General features: G+C 36.3%; 1 protein-coding gene across 2 annotated transcripts in view; it reads right to left on the reverse strand.

The window, feature by feature from the left end:
* The window catches only part of MMUT (methylmalonyl-CoA mutase), a 35,435-nt gene that overhangs the window by 5,314 nt on the left and 15,808 nt on the right, over positions 1–14,313 (reverse strand). For both annotated transcript variants that reach the window (XM_029944397.1, XM_029944398.1), the window contains exons 8-12: positions 13,282–13,397; positions 9,647–9,762; positions 6,136–6,267; positions 3,906–4,053; positions 278–445 (exon numbers count right to left, since the gene is read on the reverse strand). In XM_029944397.1, coding sequence (XP_029800257.1) covers positions 278–445; positions 3,906–4,053; positions 6,136–6,267; positions 9,647–9,762; positions 13,282–13,397 — 680 coding nt within the window. The remainder of the gene's footprint in view (positions 1–277; positions 446–3,905; positions 4,054–6,135; positions 6,268–9,646; positions 9,763–13,281; positions 13,398–14,313) is intronic.

Genomic DNA, 14,313 nt, shown 5'->3' on the forward strand with positions numbered 1-14,313 from the left:
TAAAGGACTCACTTCATTACCAGGACAAAGAGTGCTCACTCTGTCTATGGCTAGGGGTTGAGTATAGGTACTGTGTGTTTACCATTCTTTTCAACATTGCCTACTTTTGGACTCTTACTATAATGTACTTAGTAAAATCACCAGGAAATACTTTAGATCAAAATCTATGACAAATTTATCTTTAGCAAAAGTATACAGTAAATGGGAACTACATGTACAATAACATTACTCAGGATTCCCATAACAGCACTAGAAAAATATAGGAGGTGAAGAATACCTGTGGTGGTATCACCCCTCCACACATGACAAGAATATCTGGCCGTCCAAGGGCGTTAAGTTCCCTGATGAGCTCAGGAACTAGAGTTTTATGACCAGCAGCAAGTGTGCTCACACCCACAGCATGCACGTCTGCGTCCACAGCCTGCTGGGCCACTTCTCGGGGAGTCTAAACAATCAGAAGGTAAAGAGACAAATCATCACTTATTCCAAAAAGTATTTTAAACCTGTTTTCTATTTAATTAGCACCCCAAGGTTTTCCTCATTAAAAATCTTGAAGCAACTATAGCTTCATATTTCATTCTCAAATCATAAATACCATCTCATCCAATTGATGCAATAAACACCAGCACTGTATTGCTTTTAACCCTAGAATTTATCAATCAGATTTAAGTTACATCAATATATAGGTTCCCCCCAAAACAACTTTTAAGATAAATAATATAGGAAAAATACATTATCTCTTCATTACAATTTTTGAAAAATACATCTGTTGTCTTCATTATCAACATTTATTGAGTAGGTATGCAATACAAGACAACATGTTATAATCTCTATGAAAAAGTAAAAGACTAATAAACATACAATTCAATGTGAAGAGTGAATCTCTGGTTTTAAAGTAGAATGGGAAAGAGAGATGTTAGCAAGATGAAACACTAGGACCTCCTCCAGGACCTCAGTCTCCCACGGAGACACTGAAGTGACAGCAACATACGAATCAAAATAACACAAGAACTCTAGAAACTAGTTAGGGGCTACCGTACCCAGGCAAATGCCTAAGCAAGAGAAGGGACGGTGCCAAGAAGGCTGTTTTTCATGTATTAACTGGATTTAACCAGTGTGGAATACAGACTCATAAAGGATATCTTCACGTATTCAATTATAAATTGAGTTACCCAGGATCATATTCATTCTCTGCAATGAGTCTGTGACATTTGCTCTTGATAATTTACATGTATTCAAATCACTTCATATAAAAGATACATACAAGTTTGTCATTGTAAATATACTGTAAACTGAGACATTGGGGAAGGATAAGTTATGTCAGGAATCACCTGTACAATTATAAGCTCAAAAAATTACCAGAAGCTGAGAATTTTCCTAGTTTGGCAATATTTTAAGCCTCATAATTTCAGTGTGAAAACAAAAGATTCTATACTTTTGGTAATGAAGCCACATTCAAGAGGATCTCTAAGTAAATCACACAGCAGATTGGTAGAACCTAGACTGTGAAAAATATAACCCATGGAATGAAAACCATTAAGAAAATGTGCCTATTCTTAATATTGATTTGTTAAAAGAAATCTAACTGACATACACAATTGATCATTCATATCATCCATGTTACCAAAATGTATTAGATTACAATTCCATTTAATTTGGTTCCATGCTTTATGCTTATATACATTAAACTGTATTTTATGTCAACAAATATTAAACATTTTAAAACTTCAAATCTAATTTTAATGAAATCAGACACAGAACTGCAGGATTGTACCTGCATCCACAGATAAGTTTTTCCTTTGTTTTTTAAATGGTATAGGATTATGTTAAAAAAATTTATGGTACTAAAAGACAAATTATATTTTTATAGATGGCTTGCAATAGGGAAATGAACTTTCAGCTCTCTGAAAAATTCTTTTAAGTGCCAATGGATGGTCATTATTTTTAATTACTTTAAAAAAATATTGCCCCAAAGCTCACTATTAAATATTGGAAATGTATTATATTTGGTCAATATTTAAAATAAACAAAAAGCTAATGTAAAAGGGAAGTAGAATATGAATAAAAAATTAGAATGGGAAAGTAGTCAACTTAAAGGAAGAATGAAAGCAATCTCAATACATATATTTATTTAATCTAAAATATATTTGAGAATCTTAACAAAACCTACCTTAAATGTATTTATGAATTTACCTACCAACATAGTTCAAGGACATAGCTCCACAAGTCGAGGCCAACTCTTTACAATAAAAATCTCTTCTACACACTCTGGAATATGGGAGATTCTACAAAGGGTGGTCCTCTTCAGGAAGGTTACTTCTTTACTCGTAAAAATGTAATCCATACTTTTTAGTGTTCATCTTAGCTGACTCATCCACAGCATGGAATAACAGTACTTCTTTTTCCTCCTTAGTGGTCATCCCACTACTCACCCAATTTCCTTTTCCTCCTTTGCTGCCTCCTTCTCTTTTTCCTTTTAATGTACAAATTTTCTTATGGCTACATACACTCTTCATGGAAGTTAAATCAGTTTTCATGGTTTCAAGTACCATTTACATACTGAAAAGTCTCAAAATCTTATTTATAACAGAGGCCTCTCTTCTACGCTCCAGACATGTATATCCAATTTACATGATTGTCTTCATCTGAATGTTCCATAAACTGATTCCCGTAAGCTTACCTCCATTATCTATAAATAGTCCCCTCATTATATTTTCTTCACAATCTGAGCAGACTTCTGCTAAGACCCTGACACTGCCCTTGGGTAAGGCCCTCATTGCTTCTCACTCTTTACTGAACATCTTAACTGGACTCCTTGCGTCTAGGAAGCTCCTCTCAATCTGCTTCAGAAAGTGATTCCTGGAAAGTGAGTTTTCTAAAGTATAAATTTGATTGTCACTCTCCCTAAACACCTTTGGGATAAGTTCAAACTCTGTAGAAGGGCATACAAGGCTATATCCATTGTAATCTACACACCATCCGAAGCACCGTATCCTAATGTTACTGAACATCCTAGAGTTACCTGAAATCATCATGCCTCCTCACGGCTCTACACCTCTGCTCAACCCAACCCTTTTTCCTAGCATGCCCTTCCTTGCCTTGCCCTCTATGCTTCCAAAAGGTCCAGCTCAAACATAAGTTCCTAGAATACTTGAACAAGTTCTTTGTCCAAACTTTAATTACAGTAATTATTACTCTGCTGTGTTTGCTGATAAGTAAATCTTTCTCTGTTAGGAGCCTATAACATCCCTGATGACAAAAATTGTATCTTATTCAACTCAGAACCTAGCATCTGGTAGATGATCAGCAAGTATGTAGTGGGTAAGGCCTTTAACTATGAAAGTTATTACAATGTATTCAACATACTGATGATTAATGTTGTATTGTTCTATAGAGAATTTTAGCTTCATTTACTTCCGACAAATTATTATCTTGTTGGGTCAAATATTCTGTGATTAAATAAAATACTATTAGAGAGTGACAAAAATGAAAACCTAAGTATGAATCAAGCTTTGACTCTGATGGTTGATTTCCCTTTCAAAACATTTCCCATCAATCTGATATGGGCTACCTGTCCCACAAATTTTCAGACAAATCTCAATAAAGAGTACTACAAGATCTTTGAAAGTAATCTTCAGTTTTAGAAACTAATAGCAGTGTAGTTACTGACACTGATTTTTACATAATGTGAAGAACAAGTACATTAATATAAATTATATTTCTTTCTTATTTCTGTCATAATTAACTGGCTAATATGCATTCAAAAATAAATTAAGGAATTTGTTGAATTCATTTTCTTCTTTCACACCTTGAAAAACATCATGGTTTATCACCTTTTTACTATTTTTTCTAAATGTAAGTGATTTGCTACATTCTTTTTGAAGTTACTCCAACATTTTTAGTACCTGAAAAAGAGGACCTATGTCCACATCAAAACCAAGATCAGCAAATCCTGTAGCAATAACTTTTGCTCCTCTGTCATGGCCATCTTGTCCCATTTTTGCCACAAGAAGACGAGGTCTGCGACCTTCACGTTCCATGAATTTATGAACCCTAAGAATATTTTAAAATATAATCGTTATTTCAAAAATAATAAAAGTTATATATTAAATGTCCAAAAGATATGAAATCTATAATTTACTCATAGTAAATCTTTCAAGTTTATTTAAAAATACTTTTTTTATATCTGTTACATTTTATGAATATCTCTATTTTACATTCAGAATTCCATTAAATCCTGAATATGCTTACCACCTTCCCCCACAGAGGGAAGTCTGAAAGATGGCCCAGCCTGTAAGCCCGTAACACTTGAGAACAGAACAGTGAAGACGAGACAATGGCAATTTTTGGCCTTCCTAAACCAGTCTCCAGCATACATGTATAAATATTTAAATATGAACTTAAAAGTGCCTTTCACGTTATTTATACAAATGAAACTCACTGGCTGCTTTGGGCTGTCCACATCTCACCAGCCATCACAAGTGAGAACTCCGCCAAGCTGACTGCAATGTGGTGACTCCTAATGACATAGACTCAAAATACCTGCTGGCTTAAACCAATAAATCTACAGCCCAGATGAAAAAATACTATCTTTGTTTTTGGTAAAAGAAAAAAAAAATATCACCTTGGATATTTTGGTATTATTATCTCATCTATGAGTAGTGACATAAAAAGTGGAAAAATTTGTTACGAAAGTTGAGAAAAACAATCATCAGGAAGCTACATTTACACACGGAAAGCATGATCAATTTGTATCAATTTATAGTTCCTAATCATGTTTGACAATGCTATTTACTGTCCATTCAGTGAGACTGATTTTAACTTATGTATAGATGGCCACCAAATATTTAAAATAATTAAATGTACTATAGTAAGAAAATTGAAATTTAAGCAGCTAGGGGATATGAAGCAGTATCAATGTTAGTTCAACAAACATTTGTTTTAATTAGAAACTCCTAAAGGAAACTATGGTGAAAATTCAAAATATTATTTTAGTAAACCTATAGGCTAACAGGAAAATCTGCTGGGAGCCGCACCGGCCTTGCTGGATGACACGGTCACAGTAAGGAAATGGCAGCCGCACAGGGCTCCTGCCATGAGAGGCAGAAACTGGCATCTCCTTCTGCTACTACAGCTCATGTGAAATTAAGCCTGTTGCTATTGATTAGGCCTCACAATGTTCCAAGTCAGACCGATATTCCCCACACAGATGCCTCATGGGAAGAAGCATATTCCCACCTCTATAAAGAGGAATTTAAACAAAGCACTGCAAATGTTGTCGAAAGGTTCTCCTAAGGGGTTAAAGAACACAAGAATAATATTTACTCTGGCCTGGAGAAAAAGAGCCTAACTTAGGAATAAGAAACAAACAAGAGCCAAGCATAAGTTACTGCGCATACATATAATTTGGTGCCCACTGTGAGGATGGGTAAGAGTAGTTATGACTTAAACTCATATGCAAAGGCCAACTCATCTAGGGCGCCTATGGTGCTTACACCTTCAACCTCAAAGAACAAGGTTGACAATACATTCGCGAATACATTCTTCCTCTTGTTGGGCAAACAGAATGCCTCCCAGCCTTGTTTATGCCTGAATCTTCACGTTATTGTTATAAAATGTGTTTGCTATCTGCTTCTCACTGAAAACATCCTGCTATCTTCTTAGTTGTAAGGTTTACTACAGGTTCAAACAAATATGTATGTTATCTGCTTTTTACTGAGAATATCCTGTTATCCTATGATGTGTAAATTACCTCATTGTAATTAGAATAGTTCTGCAAAAAATGCCTCTGTAAAACCTGTTTCTGCACCTTTTTCAAAGCATCTTTATCACTGAGAATTATTTGTAAAAATTCCACTTTTTGATGTCATAAATCTATAAATAAAGGCACAAAACCTGGCAAGAGAGAGGTGCCAGACTGGTGATCAACCAGGCTCTCTCGCCCCCATTTTTGCCATTTTCACCGATGCCAATGCCTCCTTCAGGGGACCTTGGACCAGCCAGAGCTGGACTCCGGCAAAAATCATTTAAAATGTTTTCCAAATGGTATGTGAGAAAATTAAGTCTGCAACTGATTCACAGGGATTATGTTAACAGAAAATATGGCATTCTGATTTAAGAAATCTCATATATTACCTCTTGATAGCAAACGATATCTCCTTACTTTCTCCAAATTCCTGGCGATAGGCTCCACTCACCATACGATCATTAGCTTTATGTTCACCAAATACCTTTTTCATAGCATCTGTGATTTCTCCAACTGTACATCTAAAATATTAAAATAATAAGAGGTTCTATTAACATCATTATTTGAGATTAAAAAATTTACTTTACTTTTTATTATAATTTGTTAATGTTTATTTTTTTGAGAGAGAAAAAGATAGAGCATGATGGGGGGAGGGGCAGAGAGAAGGAGACACAGAATCTGAAGCAGGCTCCAGGTTCTGAGCTGTCAGCACAGAGCCTGATACAGGGCTCAAAGCCACGAATTGTGAGATCATGACCTGAGTCAAAGTGGAATGCTCAACCAACTGAACCACCCAGGCACCCCTTCCTTACTTATTTTAATATCCAATATAATTAGACACATTTTATCACCTAAGTAAAATATAAGCTACCAAAAATCTTATGGTATTTGCCTTTTTCTGACTTACTTTGCTTAAATAAGAATATTTTTTACTGCATTGATGAAAGCATCTTTCCTCAGAATACTTAGGAAAAATGATTCTGGACACCTCCATACATAGTAATCTCTTTCTCCCTCCCTTCCTCCTTCTCTCTCTCTCTCTCTCTCTTTGGTGGGGTACAAAAAGGGGATTTTATTAAAGCACAGGGACAGGAACTGTAGCAGGAAGAGCCGCCCTGGGATAGTAAGGAGAGGCTGAGTTGGGAGGTAAAGTTGGGGAGGTAAAGTCAAGGGGAAGTTTCCAAAGGGATTTTCATATACTAAGGAAGAAATACAGGATCCTGGTGGCCGACTTCCGATTCTGTGTCTCCCTCTTTGTCTGCCTCTACCCCTCCTCTCTCTCTTTCTCTTTCTATCTCTCTCAAAATAAAGAAGCATTAAAAATTTTTTTTAAAAAAACAACTAGACAAGGAGCAAGATGGCCACTGATACTTTTTGATGAGAAAGCCTTTTAGCAGATTCCATTCATTTGTTTATTAATTCATTCACCATCTACTGCGTGTCTAGTATAGGGCAAGCATGGTAAGTGCCAGGCACATGGTGGTTAGTAAGACTGGGGGTGGGAGGCGTGGGGAAGGAACCTGCCCTCAGAGCTCACCATCTGTCAAGGGATACAGACAAGATATATGCACACAAATCTCTAGTAAGAATTTCATATAATAAGTACTATGAACACACAAAAACAGGTGAAATAAGGGTGTCCTGGAAAGCTGTTCTAAAGATAATGAAGATAAAACTTTTGAACTAAGACAGAAATAATGAAGAGACACCCAAGGGAACATAAAGGATAATGGAAAAGTGTTTGAAAAAGAAAACATTAAATGCAAGGGTTCTGACAGGTAAAGAACAAAACAAAACAAAACATGTTCTATTTTTAAAAATAGAAAGAAGGACACTGGGGACACAACATAATGAAAAAATCAGAATAAGATTAGGTCAGAGAGAGAAGCCAGAGTCACATCTCACACAATCTTGCAAGCCATTGCAAAGTTAGATTTTAATTTAAAAGGAATGGGAAACCACAAAGGATTTTAAGCACAGAAGTCATCTTATTTCTTCTAAGAAGTTCAAACTGAAAAACAGAAATAATAACAAAAACCCAAACCACATACTATTGATTCTACCTCTGAAGCACTTAAAACATGTTTAAAAAGTTCATTATATTAAGGAATAAATAACAAAAGCAAGAATAATTCATTAGTGACATCATGTACTGAGAGAAAATTTTCTGATTCACTTGCTTTTCTGTATGTTCTAAGAGGCAAAGCACTGACTGTCCTTTATTTTGGGGATCTATTCAAAGATATCTCTGAATAGCTTTAGAAGACAGAGGCCTCGCCTACCTCTGGACAAAGAGGAGTTTTGTGGACTGTCAAAAATAAAAACATCTATACTTGAAAATACATTAAACTTCTCAACCTCAAAATGAGTGCCATGGATTCACTACAATAGCTTCAAATGTCCTGAGCCAAGGGAAATACACAGCATTACCATACTCCACCCATCCTGCTGGCGGTGGGGGGGGGTGGGGTGAAGGAGGCTGAGAAGCCTCTGCAGGGCGTCGGTGGGTTTTTCCGTAATCACTTGCTGTAATTCTTGAGAGGCTGGTTCGTTTCTCATTTATGAATACTTTTGACCCTTCCCCAAACCTTGTTAGAAAGATTTAGTAACTGGGGCACCTGGGTGACTCAGTCGGTTGGGTGTCCAACTTCGGCTTGGGTCATGATCTCATGGTTTTGGATTCCAGCCCCACATCAGGCTCTGTGCTGATGGCTTGGAGCCTGGAGCTGTTTCAGATTCTGTGTCTCTGCCCCCACCGCCTCTCTCTCAAAAAATAAACAAACATTAAAAAAAATTTTTTTAAGAAAGCTTCAGTAACCAGTCACTAAATGGAAAACTAAGCAATTATGCGTTAATAAACTCTAAATCAAAATCTGTTCGTTGATTTTTAATGCACCTTTAATAGCCGCACATGCCTCCAGAATAGGCGCGTGGGACACTACAGGACCCTAGAGTGTCATGAATCATGCTCTATCTGCTCAAACCCTGGTGCCGCACGAGTATCATAAATGAATAGAATGTCTTCAGGGCCTGCTGTTGGGCTGCCCGGCTGCCCGGCTGCCCGCCGCACCGTGTCCTGCACCACATCAGGGCACGTGGGTTCCTGCGGTGGTGAGCCCACCTCCTGTCGTCCCATTAAGGAAAAGAGAGGGCTTACACAGGCCTCCTGCGCAGAGAAGTCTCATGCTGCCCTTGAGGAAGAACACACGTGAGTTCACGTATAACCTGTTACCACCTAACCGCTGAGAGGTCTGACCTTGCCTCTACTTTGGAGATGAGAAACGAGCACACACATTGAATAGTTCTCACCACCTTATTTTACCAGTAACTGACTTGGACAAAAATTGATCACTTCTGCCTTGTTTTTTCGATTATTTATAGTTTTGTTTAGATCTGTATTAGCCAGTTACTAGTAAGATGGACTTTCTCAACCCCTGATGTCTGTGTGCTTGGTATATTTTAAGTGTTAATGTTCCATTTTTTTTAATTTTACTTAGAAGGATTAAAGCCTCTTATTGTTTACATGTTTAAAAAACATATGAATGTTGCAAGTGCACAGATATTTAAGAAAAACAAAAGTTAACTTCATTTGGGTTTCCAAAATTTTCTTTTAGGCTCACATGGTTTATAGAAGCAACCTTTTATTTAAGTACACTGTGATAATCTCAACCGGTCAACTTAAAAAAATTTTTTTTTATTTCAGAAAAAGAGAGAAAGAGAAAGAGAATCTTAAACAGGCTTCACGCTCAGCACAGAGCACAAGGGCGTCAACCCCACCCCCCTGAGATCATGACCTGAGCTTAAATCAAGAGTCAGATGCTTAACCAACTGAGCCAGGCTGGCGCCCCTAAACTGGTCAACTTCCGGCATTTGTAAATCTCCAAACTTAAATACCCTCACCTTGCACGAGCTGCATCCACTGCAAGAGCCAAAATATTCCCATCTCCACTGGCAGCACATGCAGTCAATGCAGCAAGACATCGTTCAGCCAAGTCTTGATCCCTGCTGGATTTGACCTTAAGAAAAGGTGAAGAAAAGGGTCAATTTACATGAAAAAAGAATAAAACAGAGATCAGATTAGACACTGATATATATCATATGGAAACAGTCCCATAATCTTAACCTCAAAAACAAAAGAAAAAAAAAGTAGAGAATAATATGTATCCTAGGTCTGATATTCATTCAATTTATTCATTTACTCATTCAATAAACATTTAAAATAATACTGAATTCTCATAACCCTGATAATCAGAAATACGCAGGGCAATGATTAATACCATTACAACACAGGGAATATTTGTTTTACATTATTTGTCTTAGCTAACTAACAATATATTGGTAATAGTGTGTATGTATATTGTTTTTTTTCATTTAAAAATAATCCAAAGAGAAAGAAAGAGACACAAATGATGAGAAATACTGCAATGGAAACAGAAAGACAATGAAAAGCAGAGTCAAAACCTTTTCCCCTCAGATCCTAGCTCTACTCTGCTCTGCCAACAAGCTGCCCAAACAAAGTTATCTAAAATCCAATTTTTTACATGTGTGCACCACCTATAAAACAGTCTAAATATGATACTACTCAAGATGCTACTAAAATCATATAATATCTAATAGCAGAAATGGATCAGAAATCTAATACTAATGGCAAGGAAAAACCCAACGTCATTAACATTACTGAATGTCTCTCTTGCCTGAAATAAAGAATGAAATGCCTCAAGCTGTGAGGGTACAGAGTTAATAAAAGTGTAACAGATAAGAGAGAAGAAAAGAGCTTTTCCAAATATAATATATGTTGAGACTCTGGTAATGACTCAAAATAAAACGCTATATCCTAAGAAAGACCTTTAAGAAAGTGATAAAAATGTGTGAGAGGAGCTAATATCTTCAGATTGAGGGTGAAAATGGAACTAATGCCATTAACTGTAATAGAAAAAAATGGAAGTTGATAGTGGTGCATTCAGTCTAACTGAACAAACGCTTATATTCTTTTTTTTTTTAAGAGAGAGCACACTTGAGCAGGGGAGAAAGGCAGAGTGAGAGAGAGAGGGATAGAAAGAGAGAAAACCAATCTTAAGAACCTCCACACTCAGTATGGAGCAGGATGCAGGGTTCAATCCCACATTTCGACCTGAGTTGAAATTAAGAGTTGGATGCTCCACTGACCTAAGCCACCGAGGTCCCACAATTCTTAAAGAACATCTAAACTGAAGAGGGAAAAAAAGTCATATCTTAAACTTTGACAGGGTAAGTAAACAGAGAAAAAGCATTAAGGATAACTAAAGAATTTCATGTTTCTCGTGGACTACTTTCTTTCATCATACACAAAAATAAACTCAAAATGGATAAAAGACCTAAATGTGAGACAGGAAGCCATCAAAATCCTAGAGGGGAACACAGGCAGCAAATTTGATCATGGCCAAACCAACTTTACTAGACAAGTCTCTTGAGGCAAGGGAAACAAAAGCAAAACTGAACTATTGGGACTTCATCAAGATAAAAGGCTTCTGCAGAGCAAAGGAAACAATCAACAAAACTAGAAGGCAACCTATGGAATTGGAGAAGATATTTGCAAATCTCATATTGGATAAAGGACTAGTATCCAAAATCTATAAAGAACTTATTGAATTCAACAACCAAAAAATAAATAATCAAGTTTAGAAATGAGCAGAAGTCATGAACAGACATTTCTCCAAAGACACATGTTTTCACATGCTCAATATCACTCAACATCAGGGAAATACAAATCAGAACCACAATGAAATACATCACACCTGTCAGAATGGCTAAAATTAACAACTTCTGAACAACAGATGTTGGCGAGGATGCGGAGAAAGGGGACCCCTGTTACATGATTGGGTGGGAATGCAAACTGGTGCAGACACTCTGGAGAACAGTATGGAGGTTCCAAAAAAAGGTTAAAAAATAGAACTACCCTACAACCCAGCAATTGCACTACTAGGTATTGATCCAAAGCATACTAAAATGCTAGTTCAAAGGGGCACATGCACCCCAATGTTTATAGCAGCACTATCAACAATAGCCAAATTATGGAAAGAGCTCAAATGTCCATCGACTGATGAAAGGATGAAGAAGATGTGGTATATATTTACACACACACACACACACACACACACACACACTGGAATTATTCAGCCATCAAACAGAATGAAATCTTGCCATTTGAAATGGCGTGGATGGAACTAGAGTGTATTATGCTAAGCAAAATAAATTAGGGAAAGACAAATACCATATGATTTCACTCATGTGGAATTTAAGAAATAAAACAGATGAACACAGGGGAAGGAAAGCAAAAATAAAGTAAGATAAAAACAGAGAGAGAGGCACAGACTAGGAGATTCTTAACTATACAGAACAAACTGAGGGTTGCTGGAAGGGCGATGGGTGGGGGGATGGGCTAAATGGGTGATGGTCATTAAGGAGGGAACTTGTTGGGAGGAGCACTGTGTGATAGATATAAGTGATGAATCACTAAAATCTACTTCTGAAAAGAATTCTACACTATATGTTAACTAACTTGAATTTAAAAATGTAAATAAAAATTAATTTAAATAAAAATTAAATAGGGGCACCTGGGTGGCTCAGTCGGTTAAGCGTCAGCTGACTTTGGCTCAAGTCATGATCTGGTGATTTGTGAGTTCGAGCCCAGCTTTGGGGTTCCGTGCTAACAGCTCAGAGCCTGGAGCCTGCTTGGGATTCTGTGTCTACCTCTCTTTCCACCCCTCCCCGGCTCATGCTCTGTCTCTCTCTCTCTCTCTCTCTCTCTCTTTCAAAAATAAACATTAAAAATTTTAAATAAAATCTAAAAAAAATAAAAGAATTTCAATTTCTTGCTTTAGAAATAAAAGTAATTATAAAAGCCAGAGATTAAAAGACCACAGCAGCTTCATACAAGAGAAATATATAGATTATAACTATAAGAATGTTTGATCTGTTTTAGTATTTCATATACTTTGATTCACCTCAGCAAGAAATTGGCAATAAAGCTAAGACAATAATCTCATTTCAATCAAAATAAATATATTTCATTTACAAATGATATATTACTAAAGCACTATTAAAATATATTTGAATTAAAAAAAACAGAAATCAAATGATTCATAATGTTATCAGGAACTATGGGCTAGTGGAAACAAATTAGTGAGGAACCCTGGGTTCAGATATTCTGAACTTAATTTTGTTTTTAATTTGAGTGAGTTCCATGATCATCAAAGCCTTTGCTTTAACCTGTAATTTATGGGAGGTATTATTATTATTACAGTGAGGGTTTTAACAATAACATAGAGGTTTCGCAGAGACTGTTGTCTTGGTTTAAAATGAATTCAAGTCTTGGCTGTTCAATTATTTATTCTGGGCAATATAAGATTTCTCAAGCTCCTTTATCTTTAGTTTCCTTAACTTTAAAATGTTTGGAAATAATACCCACTTCATGTGGTTGTTGTAAGGATTAAACAAAACAATGTAAGGGCTTACACATGCCCAGAAAGCACTCAAAAAACGACAGCTATTATTACCTTCTTGAGTTTTTCAATCTGCTTGTTACGCACTGAGGTATTATCAATTGCCAGAACATCCACCGATTCTTCTTTTTCCAACTGGTACTTATTTACTCCAACAATCACTTCAGAACCTATCAATTTCCCAGAGGAAAATAATATTTAGATTCTATTCACAAATATTTCCCTAATAGTAAGGTTCTGACCATCACATACTTTACTTATAAGCTTAATATTTTTAAATAGTATTCTTAAATCTTAATGAAACTTCAATATAGATCAGCAAATCCCAATAAAATGGGAGTGAGAGGGGAAAAACTGGTATATATCAGCTCTCTTTAAGGGAGGATTTTTATTATTCTCTCAAACGATATACTTTCCCAGAGTTTCCGATAAATCCTCTTCTAATACTACAAAATTAACATAATAGCAGCAAATCAAAATTTATAAGAGTGTTAACATCCATTAATGTTTCCAATATCTTCTTGAATTCTCTTACAGCCTATTACTTTTAACAAAAAGTACTTTTAAAATCTATGAGTAATAATCCAGAATTATAAAGACATTTCCTTTTCATAGTAAGAAAATATTTTACCTCAAACTCCCAGGTTATTACTGTCTAAAGACATCCTGCCCCCGATCTCTTCCCCTTATTTCCTCTTAGAACTCATCACATCTATAACTATTTTACTATGTGTTCACGGGCACATTTTCTGTCTTCTTCTAATACGTAAACTCTAAGGGTGAAGAGATCACCTCTGTCCCCTTCACAGTTGTATCGCAGACATAGTACATTGCCCCAAATGCTAAATACTGAAAAAAAAAGTGTTCACTGACTGAATGAATAAATAAATACTCCAATGCAGAGAAGAATGACCAATAATAATACCATCTTAAAAATGCTGGAGATACCCACCTACACATGTACATATGTACGTGTGGGCATTCCTCCACACACACTCTGTACATATGCTAGCCCACGTGCACCCAAGCATGCAAAAATACAAACGGGGAGACAGGGGCACCTGGGTGGCTCAGTCGGTTAAGCGG

Source organism: Suricata suricatta, chromosome 7, assembly GCF_006229205.1.
Source record: "Suricata suricatta isolate VVHF042 chromosome 7, meerkat_22Aug2017_6uvM2_HiC, whole genome shotgun sequence".
In the NCBI taxonomy this organism is placed as follows: Eukaryota; Metazoa; Chordata; class Mammalia; order Carnivora; family Herpestidae; genus Suricata; species Suricata suricatta.